The following is a 23,104-nucleotide window of genomic DNA, read 5'->3' as shown; positions in this document are numbered from 1 at the left end:
TTGAATATCCAGTTCTATGTTGGACGCTAAAACCTGTGCGGTTAAGTCCAGTATTCAGCCCTGAACAGCATAAGCTGAACTACTTAAAGATAGCTGGTTTTGGCTCAGGTGCTACCCGCAAATATTCCTCAGTACTAACAGTTTAAGTGCCTTGAATATTCACAGTTAGCCACGGATAAGTGGTTTAAATGGCCAGGAGCTTCTCTGGACCATTTAAATTGTGTTGAATATCAAGCAGACAAATTTTATGTACAACATACATATTGTGATGCTGCGCAAATCCCACCCTTGAACACACCTACATATGACATCAATCAAGGTTTCCATATCATGCACTCGTGGGCAGATACATTTCAACTGAACCTCAATGCAAAAAAAACACAATGCCTTATACTTACCTCCCAACATAACACGAGCAAATTCACTACCATAAACACACCAAAACTGTCCCTTCCCGTATCGGACACCCTGAAAATTCTTGGAGTTACCATTGATTGACATCTTACCCTTGATACTCATGTGAACAACACAACTAAAAAGATGTTCTATTCAATGTGGAAACTAAAAAGGATAAGACCTTTCTTCCCAAAGACCACCTTCCGTAACCTGGTACAATCATTGGTGCTTACTCACCTAGATTATTGCAATGTACTCTACGCTGGTTGTAAAGAGCAAATCATCAAGAGACTACAAACCGCCCAGAACAACTACTACTACTACTTAACATTTCTAAAGCGCTACTAGGGCTACGCAGCGCTGTACAATTTAACATAGAGGGACAGTCCCTGCTCAAAGAGCTTACAATCTAAAAGACAAGTGAACGGTCAGTCCAATAGGGGCAGTCAAATTGGGGCCGTCTGGATTTACTGAACGGTAGGAGTTAGGTGCCGAATGCAGCATTGAAGAAGTGGGTTTTAAGCAAAGACTTGAAGATGGGCAGGGAGGGGGCTTGGCGTATGGGCTCAGGAAGGTTGTTCCAAGCATAGGGTGAGGCGAGGCAGAATGAGCGGAGCCTGGAGTTGGCGGTGGTGGAGAAGGGTACTGAGAGGAGCTAGACTCATATACGGAAAAACAAAATATGAAAGTGCTAAGCCCCTGAGGGAGAAACTACACTGGCTTTCACTCAAAGAACGTATCACGTTCAAGGTATGCTCTAGTTCATAAAATCATTCACGGAAATGCTCCTGGCTACATGTCGGATCTGGTAGACCTACCACCCAGGAACGCTAAAAGATCATCCCACACATTCCTTAATCTTCACTTCCCCAGTTGCAAAGGCCTAAACTACAAACTAATGCATGCGTCAAACTTTTCTTACCTGAGTACACAGTTATGGAACGCATTGCCGCGCAACTTAAAAACTATTTGCGAACTAATCAACTTTCGCAAATCCCTGAAGACCCACCTATTCAACAAGGCATACCAACAAAACCAGTAACTATAAATGTAATACATTGCAACCTTACCTACTATCAGCAATGTTTTTTGCCTACATCTACTTGTTCAACCTTCGATAACGTTATTCTCTATGATATCTCCACCTTACCTATTATCAGCACTGTTTTTTATTTATATCTACTTGTTTAAATTTCGATTATGCTACTCTATTATGTAATACTAACTGTTATCTCTCATTCTACTAGCTACTAATAACGACACATTGTAAGCCACATTGAGCCTGCAAAGAGGTGGGAAAATGTGGGATACAAATGTAATAAATAAATAGAGGCAAAAACTGCACCATAATTCAAGAAAGCAATCCCTCCAAGCCTTCACCTAGTCTCTCTCTCAAAGCCTCCCAGCCTTCACCTTGCTTTTCTCTCACTCACATCCCACACCTCCCCCAACCTTCACCCACTCATACCCCCTTCAGCCTTTACCCAAGTTCTCTCGCACTCATACACCCACCCTTCATCCAGTCTCTTTCTCACTCATACCCCCCAGCTTTCACCCAGTCTCTCCCTCTCAACACCCCACCCAAGCCCTGCCCCCAACTCCATTACACCTACCATCCCACAGTCCGTCCCCCCAAGCATCCAGTATCTTTCCTTCCCTACCATTGAACCCCCCCCCCCCCCACCATTTCTCTCCTCCCTTCCATCGTAGTCTCCAGCACTTCTCTCCTTCCCTAACCCCCCAACCACCCCCTAGTCTCCAGCATTTCTCCCCCCCCCCCCACCCCAACGACATGTTTAGTGCCTTACCTCCCTTCTCTGGGGCAGCGATACTCCAACCAGCACAGCACCAAAAGCATAGAGGCTGGCGAGCACAGGGCCTTGAGCGTCTGAGCATCCTCAAGGCCTGACTATTCCCTCCCCCTCCAAACTTCATATTTCAAAGTAGGAAGAAACTGGCAGGCCTTGGGCATGTGTACATAAGTACATAAGTATTGCCATATTGGGACAGACCGAAGGTCCATCAAGCCCAGCATCCTGTTTCCAACAGTGGCCAATCCAGGTCACAAGTACCCGTCAAGATACCAAAACAGTACAATACATTTTATGCTGTTTATTCTAGAAATAAGCAGTAGATTTTCCCCAAATCCATTTTCATAACGGTCTATGGACTTTTCCTTTAGGAAGCCATCCAAACCTTTTTTTAAATCCCGCTAAGCTAACTGCTTTTACTACATTCTCTGGCAGTGAATTCCAGAGTTTAATTACAAGTTGAGTGAAGAGATATTTTCTCGGATTCGTTTTAAATTTACTACTTTGTAGCTTCATTGTGTGCCCCCAAGTCCTAGTATTTTTGGAAAGAGTAAACAAGTGATTCACATCTACCGGTTCCACTCCACTCATTATTTTATATACCTCTATCATATCTCCCCTCAGCCGTCTTTTCTCCAAGCTGAAGAGCCTTAGTCGCTTTAGCCTTTCCTCATAGGAAAGTTTCCCATCCCCTTTATCATTTTTGTTGCCCTTCTCTGTAACTTTCCTAACTCCACTATATCTTTTTTGAGATGCGGTGACCAGCCTTAATGTTTTTGGTGCTGTGTCGGTTTGAGTATCACCACCCTGGAGGAGGGAGGTAAAGTACTAAACTCGTTGCAGGGGCAGGGAAGGTGGAGAGAAGAAGTTGGAGCAATGTTTCCTCTAAGGACTGAAGTTGACATGAACAAAACCTTTTCCGTTACATTACACTATGAGCACTTCTTACACACACACACACACACACACACATACATACATACATAAACACTCACAGGGAGGCTAGAAAGAATTCCATGAGTCATGCTCTGCATGCTTTCCCTACTTGTTCACCTGTACTTTAACCATGCTAATAGCTACTCTGAATTTTACTCAGTTACTGGATGTACAGTGCAGCTTAGAGGGAACACTGCTCCCCCAGCAAGCATCACTTTTAACAACAAAAACAAAAAGGTGGGGGGGACAGTAGGGGCACTTTTAAACATGACAGGGAAGGACCCCTTCATTGTCTACCAGCTGCCTCCCCCGTACCTGTTACTGATGGTATTATGCACACTTCAGGGAATTATGTACCAAAAAATCAAAACAATGCAACATATTAAACAGAAAACTATTTTCAGTATTCTGGAAATATATGGAGGAACTTTAATACTTGGCTCTCTGTCAGCCCTAGCTCACCCATTCGGCTTCTTCCCATTGGCCATGTGAACAGTGATGTTCAGTAGTCCCCTCTCTCTCCCCCTTCCACCCAGCATCCGTCCTCTTTTGATCCCCTCCCCTCCATCCAGCATCTGACACTTCTCTCTCCCCAATTCCATCAAGAGTCTGGCCCCTCCCTCTCCCCAGTTCCACTCAGAGTCTGTCTTCTTTTTCTCCACCTCCATCTAGTATCTGACCCTTCTCTCTCCAGCATCTGCCCTCTTTCTCTGGTCCCTTCTATCCCGCATCTGCCTTTTCTCTTCCCCCTTTCTATCCAGTGTCTGCCATCTCTCTCCCCCCTTCCATCCGGTGTCTGTACCCTCTGTTTCTCCTCATCCAACATTTGTCCCCCTTTCTCCCCCCTCCTGCTGCTGTTTATCCTGACCAACAACGGCAGTGAAACAAAAGTAAAGCAATTGCAGGGCCACTCTGTTCATACTCGCGGCTGCCGGTCCTGCCCCTCTCTAAAATCATTTCCTATTCCAGGACAGAGCCGGCAGCCGCAAGTATGAACAGTGTGGCCCCGCGATCTCTTTTTCTTTGTTTTTGCCGCCACCGTTGAAACAGCAGCAGTGGCGCAGGGTGTCAGGTGGGAATGGGGAGAGCCTGATGCACCTTCTGCCCCCTCCAAATTTTTGAGGGGTGCCATGAGTATAGGAGATTCAGTCCTGAACCCAGCTTCTCTTTAAAAGATATTGTTAGCATTTAAGGACATCCACGTCATTGTCCAGGCCGGACAACTACAGGGCTTCACATGTACTAAAAGGAGCCATGGTTTGCAGCCATTGCTTTCCCCCAACAAAGACTTTCACAACAATGCAGTGACTCCTCTCTGAGTCAGCTCTAGGGAGGAGTTACTGCCAGATGTCTACATCAAACAAGGAGACCCTACCCTCTCCATATTCAGAGCAGCAAGTTGAGTTAGTCAGGTTTTAGCCCCTCCATTCATATACAGTTCTAATTCCCCTAATGATCCCCCTACAAAAAAAAAATCAAAACTACATCTCTGTGCATTGAACTGGCTCAACTTGTTCCCATATGCATTAACCACTTGGTGCTAGACATACAATATTCTCTCTGGTAAGCAATAATGAACTAAGTCGTAGCAAAAATGACACAATCCAGAGCTTACACATCTATACCTGCATAAATTAAAAGAAGTGGAAGATAGAAACACCATATGAAAGGAGAAGAAATAGGTATGTGTAGATATACTAGCAGGGAAGTAAAGAGGGACCACAAGAAAGATGATGAAATAAATAAAGCAGTTGAGAGAACAAAAGAAAAATCTGACAAAAAAACAAGGAAAGAAAAAGTTTCCTCCCACAGAGCTGTCTGTAAAAACAAATGCTTTAAGGCAAGACTTCCAGACATAGAGGCCAAGCATCTCCTCTTACTTCTAATTATGTAGGTTCCTACCTTCTGACTTCTGCTTCAGCACATGGCGCAGATGCTTCAAGGCCTCCTCCACATGTAGACCGTGTAGGTCAAGGACATTCTCAGACAGCAAAGATTCATTCAATCTTTCGAAGATCTGTTCAGCTGCTCGAGCATTTGCTTCCTTCACTTTCCGTCCATGAACGTGACCCTTGAACAGCGAAAGGAGCAGCAGACATTAGCTTTCTTCTGCTTGTCCGGACAATGAAACGAGACCAACTCCTGAAATGTCACAACTCTTGCTGTAGAATCTACACCTCAGCATTTCAACAGCATTTACAATTAAAGAAATAAAAAGATCTAAAAGGTGCCAAACTGTCATGTGTTCATCCCACTGAGCTTTAGCAGGTGGCAGTAAGAGAGACAATGTTCAGCTACCACATGTCTCAGCAAGAATTCTAGCAACCAGGGACCAAGGAAAACTACACCCATGTGGAACGCACAAATTTCTATTTTATTTTCCTTTCAATTCAGCTTTCTTGCCTTTTTTAGAGTATAGTTAAGCATATTTTTTCTTATTACTTGGAAAGTTGATTTCATCAGGTTGCACTGCTGCCTATCTTTCTCTCTGTTACATGCACAATTGCAGAAATTTTCAATATGTACTTACACACCCAATTTTCAGTAGAATTAAGTACTGAGATTTTTTTTTCCTTTATTAATCAAACATGTGGACAATGGGGAGCCGGTTGATATTGTATATCTGGATTTTCAGAAGGCGTTTGACAAAGTGCCGCACGAAAGACTCCTGAAGAAATTGCAGAGTCATGGAATCGGAGGTAGGGTATTATTATGGATTAAGAACTGGTTGAAAGATAGGAAGCAGAGAGTAGGATTGCGTGGCCAGTATTCTCAGTGGAGGAGGGTAGTTAGTGGGGTCCCGCAGGGGTCTGTGCTGGGTCCGTTGCTTTTTAATGTATTTATAAATGACCTAGAGATGGGAATAACTAGTGAGGTAATTAAATTCGCCGATGACACAAAATTATTCAGGGTCGTCAAGTCGCAGGAGGAATGTGAACGATTACAGGAGGACCTTGCGAGACTGGGAGAATGGGCGTGCAAGTGGCAGATGAAGTTCAATGTTGACAAGTGCAAAGTGATGCATGTGGGTAAGAGGAACCCGAATTATAGCTACGTCTTGCAAGGTTCCGCGTTAGGAGTTACGGATCAAGAAAGGGATCTGGGTGTCGTCGTCGATGATACGCTGAAACCTTCTGCTCAGTGTGCTGCTGCGGCTAGGAAAGCGAATAGAATGTTGGGTGTTATTAAGAAGGGTATGGAGTCCAGGTGTGCGGATGTTATAATGCCGTTGTATCGCTCCATGGTGCGACCGCACCTGGAGTATTGTGTTCAGTACTGGTCTCCGTATCTCAAAAAAGATATAGTAGAATTGGAAAAGGTACAGCGAAGGGCGACGAAAATGATAGTGGGGATGGGACGACTTTCCTATGAAGAGAGGCTGAGAAGGCTAGGGCTTTTCAGCTTGGAGAAGAGACGGCTGAGGGGAGATATGATAGAAGTGTATAAAATAATGAGTGGAATGGATCGGGTGGATGTGAAGCGACTGTTCACGCTATCCAAAAATACTAGGACTAGAGGGCATGAGTTGAAGCTACAGTGTGGTAAATTTAAAACGAATCGGAGAAAATTTTTCTTCACCCAACGTGTAATTAGACTCTGGAATTCATTGCCGGAGAACGTGGTACGGGCGGTTAGCTTGACGGAGTTTAAAAAGGGGTTAGATAGATTCCTAAAGGACAAGTCCATAGACCGCTATTAAATGGACTGGAAAAGGGTGAGTGGGTGAAGCAACTGAATGGCTCATGAAGTGAAGGTGGAATATTTCATGATAAAGGGGGGGAGGGGGGAAGGGGATGGAAGGGAGGGAGATATTAGATAAGGGGTTAACAGCAACGCAAATACAAGTTATTATTTTTGGAAAGTGCAGATAGCGGACAATGTTTATTGATGTTTATTACTCTATTTTGATATAAGGAATAGGTTACAGACAGTATTAAGGGGGGGAGGGGGGGAATTGGGAAGAAAACTGTAAATCAATTTGATGATAATGACCGCGGATTAATGTACATATGACTGACAAAGTTAAAACTGTTATGTATTTAATCAAAGAACTGTATTAATCTGTGGCATCATCAATAAAAACTTTGAAACATAAATGGACTGGAAAAATTCCTCATTTTTAGGTATAACTTGTCTGGAATGTTTTTACGTTTGGGGAGCGTGCCAGGTGCCCTTGACCTGGATTGGCCACTGTCGGTGACAGGATGCTGGGCTAGATGGACCTTTGGTCTTTCCCAGTATGGCACTACTTATGCACTTATGTACTAAAACAATGTGATTATGCAATTCACATTCAAATAACAAGAAAATCACTTTACATGAAAATATGAGGAAACAATAAGAACTATTTTCCGTCCACAATAGAAAGAAAAAGAAGATTCCAAGAAAAGGAAAAAAACAAAATATTAGATTGTTATTACACAATTGCTACCTCTAAGTTCAGACTCCTGCCTGCTATGTAGGAGGGCATGTAACAGTCACTTCAACTCTAGCATCTAGGAAATCTTTAAGCTGTTTAGGGTCTACAAATTGAAATTGCTTGCCCTCAAGCAATACAATGCATATACAAGGAAAACGTAAAACAAAATTTGCTTTCAAGGCTTCTACTCTAGGACGCAGTTCCAAAAAGGCCCTATGTCTAGCTTGGGTCGGCCTAGAGAGATCAGGAAAAATCCTAACCTTGGAGCCCATAAACAGTTCATCTAAATGCCTCAAGGAAAGTCTTAACACTGAGTTCCGATCCGGTTCCAGCACAAAAGTGACTAACATTGTAGTCCTATGGGTAATCACGTCCAATGAACTTTCCAGGAAGGAAGTAAGGTTCATTTCTTCACCCATTTCTCGTCTAGGGGGATCTCCCATTGTCCCCCTGATATTCCAGATGTAATGGGCCAGAGTTATAGGAGGCAATGAATCTTTGTCCATTCCCAGAATATCAATCATGTATTTTTTCACCATCTCAATTGGAGGAATTAAAGGAAACTTGGGGAAATTAAGGAACCGAAGGTTAAGTCTCTGAGACTGATTTTCAAGGTATTCCAATCGTTTATGCAAAAAGTTGTTGTCCTTAACCAAAGCGGATTCCAAGGACCCCATTTCTTGAATTTTAGTATCCACTTTTTCAATCTTAGAGGACTGTTGTGCTGTCACCTGTGCCTGTATCAAAACTGCTTCTGAAAGAGTTTTAATATCGTCAGTATTTTCTTTTAACATACTTTGCATGGAGGAGTGAGTGTTATATACCATATCCCACAGTGACTCAAGTGTCACAATAGAGGGCTTACTTATTCCACCTGATGGTAAAAGGGAGTGTGGTGGAGTCTCAGTACGAGAGCTTATTAACAATATCTGCTTGACTGCCAGCACTAAGGAAGGGGAGACATAAGCAGCTAATGCATATAGATCAGTTTGTTCTTGCATTTAATTATTTATAGGGATTTTGTTCACTGCCTTTATGAAGAGATTCACCGAAGGCAATGTATAGCAGGCAGCACAGAGTATATGAGCTAGTGGAAGTAGTTTTAGCACAGTCATCAGTCCTGCTGTGGGGTAGAAGGTACAGGAAACACTGAGTAGCAGGATTAAATACTTAGAATCTGGCAGGGGAAGGGAGGGGATTGCTGGCTGGGGTCTTCTGGGAGAGGAGAGAGAAAGAGATGCGTGCTAGCTGGAGTCTGAGGATGGAGGGGGGAAGGAGACAGTGCAAGCTGGGGTCTGGGGTGTAAGGGAAGAGAAGGCAGGGAAGTGCTTACTGGAGTACTGCAGGGAAGGGGAGGATGAAGGGAGATGTACTAGATAGGATCTTAGAGGACAGCACTACCTCCCCCCAGCCCTCCTTCCCATCAAGGTACTGCATATGCTGCTTACACAGGAAGACCTAACCTGGGATTCACACTCACAACCTCTGCAAGAAAGTGGACAGTATGGTCACTAAGCCAACAAACAGGCCTAAACTATAATTATGTATTACCTGTTGTGCATAAAATGTTGCAGCTCCCATCAGCCCCCTTTGATGGGCCTCAGCTGCCTTACGGAAGCATTCCAGTTGCCTTTTGCGGTGAAGAAGGGCTTCTGCTCGGAAGTCCTCATAGTCTGGGGTTTCAATGTCCTGAAAGTCTCTTGCAATCAAAATGTCGTCTTCTACTTTCCCCTTTTTTGTCTGGAATAGCAAATGCCCAAAATGAGGACACTGTTTTGAGATGTCAAAAGTCTTTTCACTGCAGCAAAAAGCAAACAAATGTCTGCTTCCCATAACGAGTCAAGCTCAACACAGACTTTAAAACTATATTTTATTTGTTACATTTGTATCCCACTTTTTCCCCACTTATTCGTAAGCTCAAAATGGCTTACATAGTTCCGGAGAGGTGGTTACAAACTCTGGTGTGAACAAATACAGTATAGGGGTATACATTAGGTATACACAATGTTAACAGACTAAACAGGCTAGGGTTCTTCTGCTTGGAGGAAAAATGGCTGAGAGGATATATGATAGAGGTCTATAACATTATGAGTGAGGTGGAACAGGAAGAGGCTATTTACCCTTTCAAACAGAACTAAGAATAGGAGAAATGTCACAAAACTATCCGGTATAACATTTTTAGAATACATCAGAAAAAGCACTTAAGCTGTGGAATTTGTTGCCAGAAGTTGTGGTCAAGGCAGTTTAGATGGGTTTTAAAAAGGTTGGACTGTTGTAATGTGGTTGTTCAAAATCACTTTTAAAAAGATTGCAGACAATCCAGAATGTTGCTGTTAGATTGACAGAATTTCTCAATTTTTCCTTGAATTTCATTGGTTGTCTACAAGTGTTGCCATACAAGGGAAGACCGAAGGTCCATCAAGCCCAGTATTCTGTTTCCAACAGTGGCCAATCCAGATCATAAGTACCTGGCAAGATATCAGAACAGTAAAACAGATTTTATGCTGCTTATCCTAGAAATAAGCAGTGGATTTTCCCAAGTTTATCTTAATAATGGCTTATAGATTTTTCTTTTAGGAAATTATCCAAACCTTTTTTAAACCCTGCTAAGTAAATTGCTTTTACCAACATTCTCTGGAAATAAATTCCAGAGTTTAATTACACATTGAGTGAAGAAATACTTTCTTCAGTTTGTTTTAAGTTTCCTACTTAGTAGGTTCATTGTATGTCCCCTAGTCCTAGTATTTTTGGAAAGAGTAAATCAGCAATTCACATCTACCTGTTCCACTGCACTCTAACTTCTATCATATTTCTCCTCAGCCTGAGTGCAATTTAAACTGTGTACACTGGTTTTCAAAATATTATATGGTAATGCTCCATCCTGTATGTTGGACTTTATTCATTTGTTAACTGGTAGAAGAACTCGCTCGTCTCGTAATCAGACATTATTACATTTTCCAACTGTCGGAAATATAAAACCTCAAATACAATTGGTTTCATCATTTTCATATCAAGTATCACTAATGTGGAACACTCTGACTGTACTTACTAGGATGCTGAGAAATAATTTACAATTCAGGAAAGCATTGAAAACTTATCTTATTCAAAATTCTGCCTTGGTTTATCAATATTTTTAGCTGATAATATTTAATTTCCATTAGTATTGTGGAATTTGGTGTATTTCCCAGGAATGGCCTGGCTCTTCTAATTTATCAGCATAGGTGATTGTGGAATGCAAGTATTTTATTTTTAATGTAATGTTCCAAATCTCAAATGTTTTCCACACAACACTGGTACTGCAGAGGTACACCGCCTGAGGTCTGCTCCAGAGCATGCCCTTTCACTCAACTTCCTGTTTCCACGCAGGCAGGACAGGTCAGAGAGCAAGCTCTAGAACAGACCTCCGGCGTGTACCTCTGCAGTGCCAGTGCTGTATGGAAGACATTTGAAAATTGAATGTACACGGCTGGTGGGCAGGACTGGAATTTCAATGTTGCTCATGCCACTGACAGGGTTGGGGGGGGGGGGGGGGGGAGGAGGGGATTACTGCTACATTTTTTTTTTTTAGCTTCCACAGGTGTTACCTGTAGATAAAATGATTCTAGGTTTTTTAAATGACTAAATTTCTTGACTTATATTCGAGTATATAAGATAGCTGATAAATCCAGAATTATTATTTTATTTAAAATGCTTATACTGTTTCCAAAGTTAAAAGTGGTGTACAACTCACATATATAACCACAATGCTGGTAAATTAAACAATTAAATCAAAACCTTTACTCTGCAGCTTAGACACTACTGGGGCCATTGACTAACAGCGCATGCTAACACTCTTATTGTGTGTCATTTACCACAGGGCCCTGCGATGATGATAATGATTAGTCAATGACCCCACAAGAGAAGCTCAAAACAAGTTAGTGTTCTAATGCAGTTCTCTTTTGAAGATGCTTTGGTCATTAAGTGGTCCTTTTTCTAAGCTGCAGTAAGCTTCCCGCAGCTTAAAATGACTTACCATGGGATTTGTTAGTTAGTTCCTAATCTGTGCACACAAATCGCAAGTTAAAAAAATACTTTTAATTTTTCTGCAGAGAGGGCAAGGTTGGGGGTGGGGAGAGTGGGTGTTTCTGCACTAATCATTTAGCACAGCTACATTACTGTACACTAACTGATTAACACAGGATTAATGAAAGCCCTTACTGCCTACAAAATAAGTGTCAGTAAGTGCTCACAAACTAATTTCTTTTAAATTGTCACATGAATAGGGAAAATAGAAAGTGAGCCATTTTTCACCTGCAGTAATGACCTTAGTATGCAGGAAAAACCCGCGTATGGGCGTGCTAAGGCCACTTTCTATTGCAGTTTAGTAAAAGGACCCTGAAGCCTTTTAACTACAAATGCTTAAACAGAGATGAATCTATTTTCTCGCTCAGTTCCTGGAAGTCTGGGCAAAAGCCTATGTGAAACACCTGAATCATTTTTACTAACTTCTCTACTCAGCATGACACTTCAGGGAGCTCTGGGTTCTCCCATAATGGATTCAAAGGAAATAGGAAGGAAAACCATTTATATTTAGATCCTAACCTCTGTCAAGTCTGTAATCCTGATAAATTCAAAGGATGATCCAGAAGGAGAAATTAGATCTTACCTGCTAATTTGCTTTCCTTTAGTCCCTCCGGACCGGACCAGGATTGGACTGTTGGGTTGTGCCCACCTACCAGCAGGTGGAGACTGAGAAAAACTCTGACTAGAGAGCCAATAGGAGCCCTGGCCATGTGACCTTAGCCTCAGTATTTGAATAACAAAGCAGGAAAGAAAGAAAGAACTTCTTTGCCGTATGGAATCCTAGCAGCCACAAATTCCTCGGCAAAACCGAGTACTAGAGCTCACCAGCAACTCTCACCAGAGAAGTGGTATGGCCCATTTGTATTAGAGCTCACCAGCAACTCTCACCAGAGAAATAGTATGACTCACTTAAGGTTTCATATATATTCCAGCAACTGAGCTCACCAGCAACTCTCAACAGAGAAGTGGTATAACATATTCAAGGCTTTATATATATTCCAGCAACTGAGCTCACCAGCAACTCTCACCAAAGAAGTGGCATTAAGGTTTTATATATATATATATATATATATATATATATATATATATATATATATATATATATATATTCCAGCAACTGAGCTCACCAGCAACTCTCACCAGAGAAGTGGTATGACCCATTAAGGCTTTATATATATTCCAGCAACTGAGCTCACCAGCAACTCTCACCAGAGAAGTGGTATGACATATTTAAGGTTTTATATATATTCCAGCAACCACCAGAGAAGTGGTATGGACCACGCAAAGTCTTTTTTTTTTTTTTTTTTTGAAACATTCCACTTCCAAACTTAATAAAAGAATCTAAAGAGTTGATAGAACATGGGAGGGGCCTGGTCCAGTCCGGAGGGACTAAAGGAAAGCAAATTAGCAGGTAAGATCTAATTTCTCCTTCCTTAGCGTCCCTCCGGACCGGACCAGGATTGGACTGTTGGGAAGTACCAAAGCAGTAATCTTACGGGAGGGACAGACATTGAGAATGCGGTAGAGTCCCTGAAAACACCCAAACTAGGATGAATACGAAGCCAAAAGCTTGACGATCCAAGAACCGCCAATAAACTAAATAGAATGACTACAAAGCAAAAAAGCTGAAAAGTCAAGCGACGCTGAACATTGTCCCCTACCAAGTGGCCGCTATATAATGTCCCCTACCGCACTATCAGTGCAGCGCAAAGGACAGAGAGACTCGAGAAAAAAAAAACGACTGAAAGAAAGATGGGAAAGGTAGAAGCAGAGCCGCCTGGAAACAAAAAACTGCAATGAATCTACCTCAGCTGAGAAAGTGGAAACTGAGATCCTGAAGTACAATACTCCAGATATCGTAGACTATTGCTGACCTAGCAACAGATTGGAAGTATGTAAAGCCTGTCAGTGAGAAAGTACCTGATCACTAGAAGCTAAATAGGTAAAAACAAGAATGCAGTTAAATACTATGCAGAAGAAGAAGGTACCTAAATCCCTGCTGCAAACTAGACTGAAGGTCCAAATAAACTGACAGCCGCTGCAGTTACCCAACATGAAGAAAACATATCTCAGAGCGCAATTCAAATGAGAGAGAAAGAATCATCTGTAGCTGTTGCCTCTGCAAGCAGATCACCTGAGACTCTTGTCGTAGACCCCAATTAGTGAAAACAGGAATAAATCAACAGCAGACACTTGTTAGTACCTTTCATCTGTTAGATACATATAGAAGTCCATAAAACATTACACAGTTCCAGGAATAACATGTATAGAATGTTTGTACGTTTAGGAATCTAGCCAGGTGCTCATGGTCTGGATTGGCCGTGGACCGAAAGGTGGATAGGCCCTTTGAGCTTTTCCCAGTGTGGAATTAAATATGTACTTATGTAGTAGAACTATAAATATACATATATATCTTCACAGATGCAGCTATCAAAAAACTGCTCACTGTGTATATGCTCCCGGCATACTTGCAGGAAGAATGCTCAATCTCAATCACCAGACCCAAGTGCTGCACTAGTGAGAATACAGAGGCCAACTGAGCGGAGGGAATTCCATCTGAGATAAATATCTGGATACGAGAGGGCATCTATCTCTGCCGCTGACAAGTCTTTTTAGCAAGAGAGTAAGCGAGGCACATGGAAGGTCAGAGCGAAAAGAAATAGTTCTAGAACTGGGACCTCCCCTTAAGGTACTATCCACTGAGAACTCCCAGAAGTTTTTTTTTTTTTTTTTCAATGGTCACGAAATTGACAGAGTGAAAAGCTGCCAAAAAAGACTACCGAGACTCCAAAGAGAATGAAGAAAAAATTCCTTCTTGGGAGCTAGAAAGTAAAATTTTACTCTGCAAAATAGAGCAAGGTAATGGCCGAAGGCCCAAGAACATCCAGAGAAAACAGAAAGTGGGACGCTTGTAGAGAAGACAAAAAACAGTCTGCGCCAACTTGAGTAAACAAAGAGAGAAAAAATAGAGACATGCTACGAAATCTAATGAGATCACACGAGAGCTCAAAAGAGAGATCAAATGAGAGACCTGGCTACATGCACCCCGTAACCTAGAGTGTGCCCGAAATGCACCACCCGTTGCTTGACCTGACAACTCTGCCAATAAGACTGTCTGTAATGAACCAGACATCTAGGAAAGGATGAAACGAGGAGACGTTGTTTTATGAGCGCCGCTGCTACTACGACCATAACTTAAGAAAAAAGTGCGCGGAGCCGACGCGAGACCAAAGAGCAGGGCAAGAAAACTGGTAATGAGGACCTTCTCATCATCCTCGTATCGTGGACATTACTCCTCCTATACTGAGATGTACTAAGATGTACCGACCCACACCCATAAGAAATGAATGTGGTACTTGCAACCTGGATTGACCACAACTGAGGACAGGATGCTGGGCTTAATGGACTCTTAGACTTTCCCCGTATGACAATACTCATATACTAATAGCAAAAATGCACAGGAAGTGAAAGAATCCCCTTCCAATTGAAAGGAAGGTCTGGAGTGAGGACGTATAGAATGAAAATGAAAGGATCACCATATGTTGAGCGTGGACTGAGAAACACTGGCCTTTCATTTTACCGGATCTCCCCAAACCTCGTATCATGTCATGCCTCCGTCCTCACTGAGATGTACAGAGATGAACAGACGCACACTCACGAGATATGAATGTGGTATTTGCAATCTGGATTGACCCCATCTGAAAACAGGATGGGGACTCTTGGCCTTTCCCATTATGGCAACACTTATGCCCTTATGGCAAAAAATGCACAGAAAATGAGTGAATCTCCTTCCAAGAGAAAAAAACTCTGGAGAGAGGAAGAATAAAATGAAAAGGAATAGACTTGGAAAATACCTATTACGGAAAAGGTGGTGAATTTGTGCCACAGGAGACAAGACTGTACCTGACATCAAGAAAGCTTGAAACAAGACCCTAAAATCTGTAAGGAAGAGAAAGGGATAGCAGATGTTATGGATGGTCATACTGGACAAAACCAGAATGTTTACCATGTGCCCAGGCAGAATAGAGGAAACAAAAATACAAGTAGATGGCGTGAGGACCTCCCACTATCCTTAAGTGGGAGAAAATGCAAATTGACCGGATAACTTTACTCCCTAAGTGGACATATATCTTGTAAGTCCTAGAAGAAAACTAAGATAACACAAACTCCAAGACAGTTGGAAAGTAGAGAAGACGTGAATAAAACATGCCTTCTAAAGCAGCTGAGAAAACTGGGTGCTTGGTAGACAGGACTGAGTCTCCTAGAATATGAGAACCATCTGAACCATGTAGCCTAGGCAGCTGTCATCTGCTATGCCAAAGAGAACGCGTAGCCATGAAAGAAAATTGCTGAAAGGAAGTAAGACCTTATGTCCAGAATTGCAAAGTACGCAACAATTGAGTATCAGACAATGTATTTCATTGCACATGGCATCTGAACCATATAGCCTACGCTCTAGAGAACGTTTGTTAAGATCTTAAAACACTGTATAAGAACATAGCCATGGAGGAAAATTTCCTGAAAGGAATTAAGATCTTATATCCAGCATTGTAGTTCTATCCACATGGCACCTGAACCAGATAGCCTATGCCATAGAAAATGTTTGTTAAGTTCTTAAAAACACTGTATAACATCATAGCCATGAAGGGAAATGTTTAAAAGGAACTACGATATTATGGCCAGATTTGTAAAGTACTAATCAATTGACTATTAGACAATGTAGTCCTATTCACCAGGAAATGAGAAAGACACAGAGTGACGTACACTGGACCCCCATAAAAACTGCGCTAGACAATAGCGAAGACCTTTCCTCCAAACATCACACACAAGGGAAAGGAATAGGAAAATGGTTATTTTGGAGCTGAGATACAATTTAATTCGCCCAATTGTCAAAAACAGAGAATTCCCGACTGAGCTGCACTTTGAATCGGAGTCTTGCCAAGAACAAAGAAATCGCCAACTGAGCTGCACTTTAATTCACAACATTGCTAGCAACCAAAAAGTCCCCGACGGAGAAAAAACAGAGGGAAAAACAAAATGAGCGCCATTCGCATCGTAGCATTTCTTTTTTTTTTTTTTAATAGCTTGAAAAATACATGTAAAAATTAATTGCAGGGCAAATATACTACCAATTGCCCCAACTACCGGAGAAACAATATCTCCTTTCCATTGCACAAACAGCCAAACACAGTAAAAGCAGAAAAACACTGCCGCGTCAAGGGAAATTGCAGCTGCAAGCAAAACAATGGCGGCCAAGCGCACCAAAATGAGAAGAATAAAGTTCGGGGGAGAAAACCACTGACCGGACCGACGAAGAAGCAGGAAATACGTGCCGCCGAAAAACAGATAGCCTCCGATGCCGCACAAAACATGGTTTAGCCTCTGGCCCGAACAGGAACCGTCAATACAGCTCCCAAGCTATACAGACCCGTCCAAGAGCGAGCACGCGCTTAACAGTTCGCGCCTCTTTTTTTTTTTTACAACTACCGCCACTAACAACGCCGGATAGCAGAGGAAAAATAATGAAGATGACAAAAAAAAAACAGCCGATTAAAGTCACAGATGCTGACTTATCACTTTTTTTTTTTTTTTAAATAGCTCCGCCAGAAAAGAAAATAAAGACTCTTCAAACAGAATAAGACAAAAGAGCTACCTGCTCGTTATAAGCCTGGGGAAAGCAAAAACTACTTCCTTTAAATTCCTTTCAATTGAATTAATTCTTTTAATTTTCTTTTACTTGATTTAATTATTTAAAAACAGCTGCCTATTAAAAGTGGCTGCCTCTCCCTAAGACGGTACACCTTTCCAGAGAAAGGGACGGCCCTTCCCTGCTAAGCCAGGGAGATGGGGAGGAAGGGGGGTGGACTCGAGACACCCGAGTTTAACACCCCAGAGGCTGTCAAAGAAAGAAAAGAAACCCTGTCAAGCCTCTAATTACGATTCCAGGCACAGAAGAAGTATTATAAATATATCTGTAATATCTTATAAAGAAAAAGACAGAGAGAGAGAGAGAGAGAGAGACTAATGGGCTCACTTCCTACCTGCTGAGAGACTGAGAAAATACTGAGGCTAAGGTCACATGGCCAGGGCTCCTATTGGCTCTCTAGAGTCAGAGTTTTTCTCAGTCTCCACCTGCTGGTAGGCGGGCACAACCCAACAGTCCAATCCTGGTCCGGTCCGGAGGGACGCTAAGGAAACAGGAGTTTCAAGGCACTCCTATAGATTTTCTGCTGGAGAGTTTCTGTTATCTTTTCCTTACAGACCCAAAGGTTGCCCTTCATCTCAGTACACCAATTCAATATACACTAAGCTGAATAGTCCAGTAATTTAATTTAGTCAAGCTACCCCTCTTTCCTCTGTCATGGCAAAACGTGTTTTCCACCTCCAGGTAAACATAATACTTTATTTTTCAACTCCCTAAATAAATCTGAGGCACACAGATAGAAAGTATCTTCAGAAGAAAATGTACTCTAGGGAGAATGTTCGATTTAACAGAGATCTTCCCCAGCCACGGAATTTGCATGGGCAGTCAAGTTCTCAAGTCTTGTTTTATCTTAGTTAAAAACAATATAAAATGTAGAGGTTATATTTAGTATTATACTAGTTCTCAGAGAGCATAAGAAAACCATTACATCATCTGAAAAGACAATTAACCTTTTGTCCCTTATGACTGGTCTTAAGCTAACAGAAGCATTCCAAACTCATGCAAGTTAACTTTGGAACCTGAGATTTTTAGCAACTCTTAAAACTTCTAGGAGAGATTTACGTGAACTAGCTGGGTCTCTAAGATACAGTAGAGCATCAGCAGCAGATGCAATTTTATGTTCACAACTTTCACTTCCACATACTCCTGAAATAACCATATATTTTCTTTTTAAGTTGCAAAAGGCTCCACTGCAGTGGCAAGTAGTAAGGAAAATAGAGGGGAACCAAAAGCCTTTAATAAAACTCTTATTTACCTCAACTTCAGCCTTAGGACTGAAAACAATTTATCCAACTTCAAAAATTAGCTCCAAAGCCCAGCATCTCCAATACTGCTGTTAAATCATTCCATTCAGCCCTATCAAAGGCCTTTACAACTTTGAAAGATAAAATTACTGCTTCTAGTTGAGTCTTGTCCAATTTGAGCATAATATTTCAGGGTCTCCTCATATTAACACAGATTTGCCTGGTCTATTACTCTGGAAACAATGGTGAGCTTTAGAAATTGGGAATCCAAGTTTGGAAGCCCTGGTTAGAGAATCTCCCACAGTTCCTATATATAACTGTGCTAAGTGTTGGGGAGAAGGATATGAGAATACCAGCTGATATGAAAGAAAAGGTCGCTAAAACTCTGCTTCATCTCTCCCCCCCCCCCCCCCCCCCCCTTCATCTAGCAAGTCAATCACTATGGCTGGAAATACAGACGGGAGGAGGGCTGTGTCAACTTCTTTAGTTTGGCTTTTTCCAATATGTAATGGGTTTTCAGTGATAATGCATTAAGATAAACAAACGACAGGTGTAAAATCAGTTTTTTAGGTTTAGTCAATGATGTGATTAGTAAAAAGAATCACAACTAAACAAGCATTTTACCAGCATGTGACTACCTTTTCTCTGATCTTCTCTGCATTGCAGGAATGGGATGGCTCGCTTTGGTGAGCAATTTCTTGAGCGATGATATTTTGAACTGGGTCTGTTTCAAGAACAAACTCAAGCAGCTTCTGAGTCTTCTCCAAAGAATAGCTGCGGGTGGTAAAGAAAACAAAAAAGCAGCAGTTGTCAAAAACAACATATATTACGAGCTACAACTTAAGTTTTCTGCCTACTAAAAGAATGGAAGCAATGGATTTTAGCCTCTGTCATCTGACTTGCAAAATGCTTTACAATCAGAACTGTAAAACTGCACATCACAAATGTTTAAACAACTGTAAGCTCACTTGCCAAGTATTTCTGCATGTGAAAAGCTGCTGTATGTATGAACCCAAACTGGGGTTATGAAATTCTCATTTGGGGTTGCCACCACAGCGGCAAGGAAAAAAAGAAAAAACACTGGAGAGTGGCGTCATCATCCCCCACAATCCAGCACGCTCAGGAAGAGGTGGGGCTGCATCAGACATATTAGCCAAAGCGCACGTACAATGCCAATTACTGCCCGGTTAGCGACGCATGATGGAAATTTTCCGGGGCGCATAGAGGGCGTGCGTAAAAAATGAAATTACCATCTGGGCCATTCGGTAGCTGGGTGGTAGTTCCGAACTGGCACATGTCAGGAACGTGTAGGCACCTACACGGCTTAGTACAAGGGCCCCTTAGGGGGTGATTTTAAAGCAGGGTGCCTCACAAAATTTTCAAAAAGGCACTTACATTATAAAAGGCAACATATGTGCATATATGCCTTGTAGCGCTATAGAAGTGATAAGTAGTAGTAGTATATGTGTCTTTATAAAACAGAGTCCCAGAACCATCCTCAGTAGTACATAAATGCTCTCAGACAAATTTACACTTGCAAGTTAGCTGCAAATATGTAGTATACCCCATGCATGAACACATGTTTTACCAACTACACATATATATCACAACCCCACCTCTGCTCCACCCAAACTCTCCCTGAACAGCTGCGTGTATGCTGTATAAAGTAGGTACTATGTTTCGGTGTTCCTACTTTTTACTCATGAATGCCCTGTGGAATTTTGAAAGTGCCCTTTTTGCATGTAAAACATGTTTTACACACAAAACAATGCTTTACTAAATTATCCCCAAGGGGTAATTTTAAAAAGTGGATTTTCCATCAAATGGCCTTTTCGTACAGATAAAAAGGCTTTTATAAACTGACCCAGGGTCATGTGTGTAAATGAGTGAGCAGTGCCTAGAAGGCACATACTTTTATTTATTTATTGCATTTGTATCCCACATTTTCCCACCTCTTTGCAGGCTCAATGTGGCTTACAATGTGTCGTTATTAGTAGATAGTAGAATGAGAGATAACAGTTAGTATTACATAATAGAGTAGCATAATCAAAATTTAAACAAGTAGATATAAATAAAAAACAGTGCTGATAATAGGTAAGGTCAGTGGTGTGCTGGAGCCGGCTCGCACCGGCTCGCAAGAGCCGGTTGTTAAATTTTTAAAGCTCTTGCGAGCCGGTTGTTCCTGCAGGTGAGCCGGCTCCCAGGGGCGGCGCAACATTGCGATAATACGTTACTCTCCCTAGTACTGTGTTGTGTTACTTCCAGCGGGGAGATCTGTCTGCTGGATGCACCCTCTCTCCCACGCACTTCCTGCTGCCAAGAAGGGGGCGCTTCTTCTAACTTGAGTCATCGCAGGTTCCGTTTCTCTAACGGCAGCCGTTGGCTGACTGGAACTCTTCAAGTGGACGCTGAAGCGCCGACCCTCGCCCTTGACATTCATATTACTGAATGGAGGAAAGATTGGTACTCGCACGTCTTGGAAGCTATTTTTTTTTTATGTGAACCATGTTTGGATTGAAGCCCCCTATCTATTACTTACCAGGTAAGGATTTTCTTTTGAAGTCACGATCCCCCCCCCACCCCCACCCCCACCCCGTTGCTTTTATTTAATATTCGTCTGTTTGTTTCCCCTGAGCTCTCTTTTTTATTTAGGGGGGAAAATGAATGAATGCGGGAGTGCGGTGGGAAGTTACTTTTCGGACCTCCCCTGCACACTTTTATTTCTTGTCTGTGTAGCCCATGCGCCCCCCCCCCCCCCCCCGAGTCTGAGCTGTCCCGGGGAGGCTGAGCGTTTGTGCACTTTAGTGGCGTGTGTGCTGCTGCCTCGCCTCATCTGCCCCCGATCTCTCTCGACTCGGGAGGTAGGAGGCAGCCACTCCTCCCCCTCTCCCCCCCCCCCCCCCCACTTGCTCTGAGTGTGCGATGCGAGCAACCTGGCAGATCCAAAGGGCTGTTCTTCTCCGATCCGTAAGTCAGGACTGGGGGGGGGGGGGGGGGGAGGCTTTTGATGTTGTTCTCTTGCCTGCTGTCAGAAGTGATCTTTGCTAGCCCTAGTCCAAGAAACACATCTTAAATCATGCCATGAAAAACTATGCTTTCACAAACAATATCCATCTATTTATTTTGCTTCCAACCAGAGCACTACCAAAAACAAAGGGGTGCTGATAGCACTCAGAAACTCTGTTCCATGGGAGGTACAGACAGTTGTTAGGGATAAGGTGGGGAGGTTCCTAGTGCTGATCCTGAAAATAGTTGGGAAAGTTTATACGATAGTGAATATATATGCCCCTAATACGCAACAAGGAGAATTTTTTAAAGAACTAGATCTTATACTCCAACGACATGTTGTGGGTCACTTATTAATAGGCGGTGATTTTAACATTACCTTAGATACCCACCTAGATAACTCCTCTGCTAAAATATCCTATGCCAGGCAAGATAGACGTCAAGTGCAGGAGTTCCTCACGCGTTGGCAATTAGTGGACCACTGGCGTCAGGACCACCCCAAGACACGAACATATACCTTTTTCTCACCTGTTCATCAATCCTTCTCCAGAATTGATATGTGGCTGGGAGATGCCTTGATTGGGGGATCAATAGGAGCCCTCCAGATATTGCCCCGTACATGGTCCGATCACTCCCCAGTCCTACTACAGCTAACCATAGAGGGGGAACGGAAAAAGGAGTGCTCGTGGCGACTAGATGACGCGCTATTAGCAGACCCAGATAACCTACGTCAGATTGAACAATATATTATGGATTATATCCAGTTCAATGACACGGGGGAGGTATCCCCAACTACTCTGTGGGAGGGCCTCAAAGCAGTAATACGGGGTCAGTTGATAGCCCTGAGTTCCCATTGCTGGAAAACGAAAACAGAGGAAGAACGTATACTGAGAGAGCAACTAGGCAAAGTGGAGGGTCAGCTGCAACAGGGGGGTCTGCCATTGTCACCTACTCTAATATCCCAGGCCCAAGCGTTACGATCCCAACTTCAAGAACTAGAGCTAGCACACATATCTGAGAAATTACTGAAGACACGTCAAACACACTTTGAATTTGGCGATAAATCTAGCAGAATCCTAGCCCAGAAATTGAAACACCAAGCTACCAGAAACGCAGTGGGAGGCCTCTTAGATGATAAGGGCGTTAAGAACTCAGAGGCGGAGTTCATAAAATCAGCCTTTAGATCTTTCTACCAAAATTTATATACTCCAGAAAGCATACCCAATCCAGAGGCTATAAATAATTATTTGGCGAAAATTGAGATCCCACAGCTGTCGGACGAGGTGGCCCAAAACTTATCTAGCCCTATAAAAATAGAAGAAATTGAAAAACAATCAAGGACTTAGCCATAAATAAAGCCCCAGGTCCTGACGGATTCACAAATAAATTTTATAAGATATTTGGCAAATTGCTATCCCCATTGCTGGTAAGGGTATTTAACTCATTAGATCAAACAACGGGACTCCCACCGACCTGGGATCTAGCAACTATTATAGTTATACCCAAAGCAGGCAAGGACCCACAA

At 42.5% G+C, this 23,104-nt stretch overlaps 1 protein-coding gene across 1 annotated transcript in view; it reads right to left on the bottom strand.

The window, feature by feature from the left end:
• The window catches only part of N4BP2 (NEDD4 binding protein 2), a 274,364-nt gene that overhangs the window by 22,442 nt on the left and 228,818 nt on the right, over positions 1 to 23,104 (bottom strand). Inside the window, exons 13-15 of the mRNA XM_030191320.1 lie at positions 19,212 to 19,347; positions 9,115 to 9,303; positions 5,046 to 5,214 (exon numbers count right to left, since the gene is read on the bottom strand). Of these exons, the coding sequence (XP_030047180.1) occupies positions 5,046 to 5,214; positions 9,115 to 9,303; positions 19,212 to 19,347 (494 nt within the window). The remainder of the gene's footprint in view (positions 1 to 5,045; positions 5,215 to 9,114; positions 9,304 to 19,211; positions 19,348 to 23,104) is intronic.

This window comes from Microcaecilia unicolor, chromosome 2, assembly GCF_901765095.1.
Source record: "Microcaecilia unicolor chromosome 2, aMicUni1.1, whole genome shotgun sequence".
NCBI classification, from domain to species: Eukaryota; Metazoa; Chordata; class Amphibia; order Gymnophiona; family Siphonopidae; genus Microcaecilia; species Microcaecilia unicolor.
This window is presented reverse-complemented; position numbering and strand designations above follow the sequence as displayed.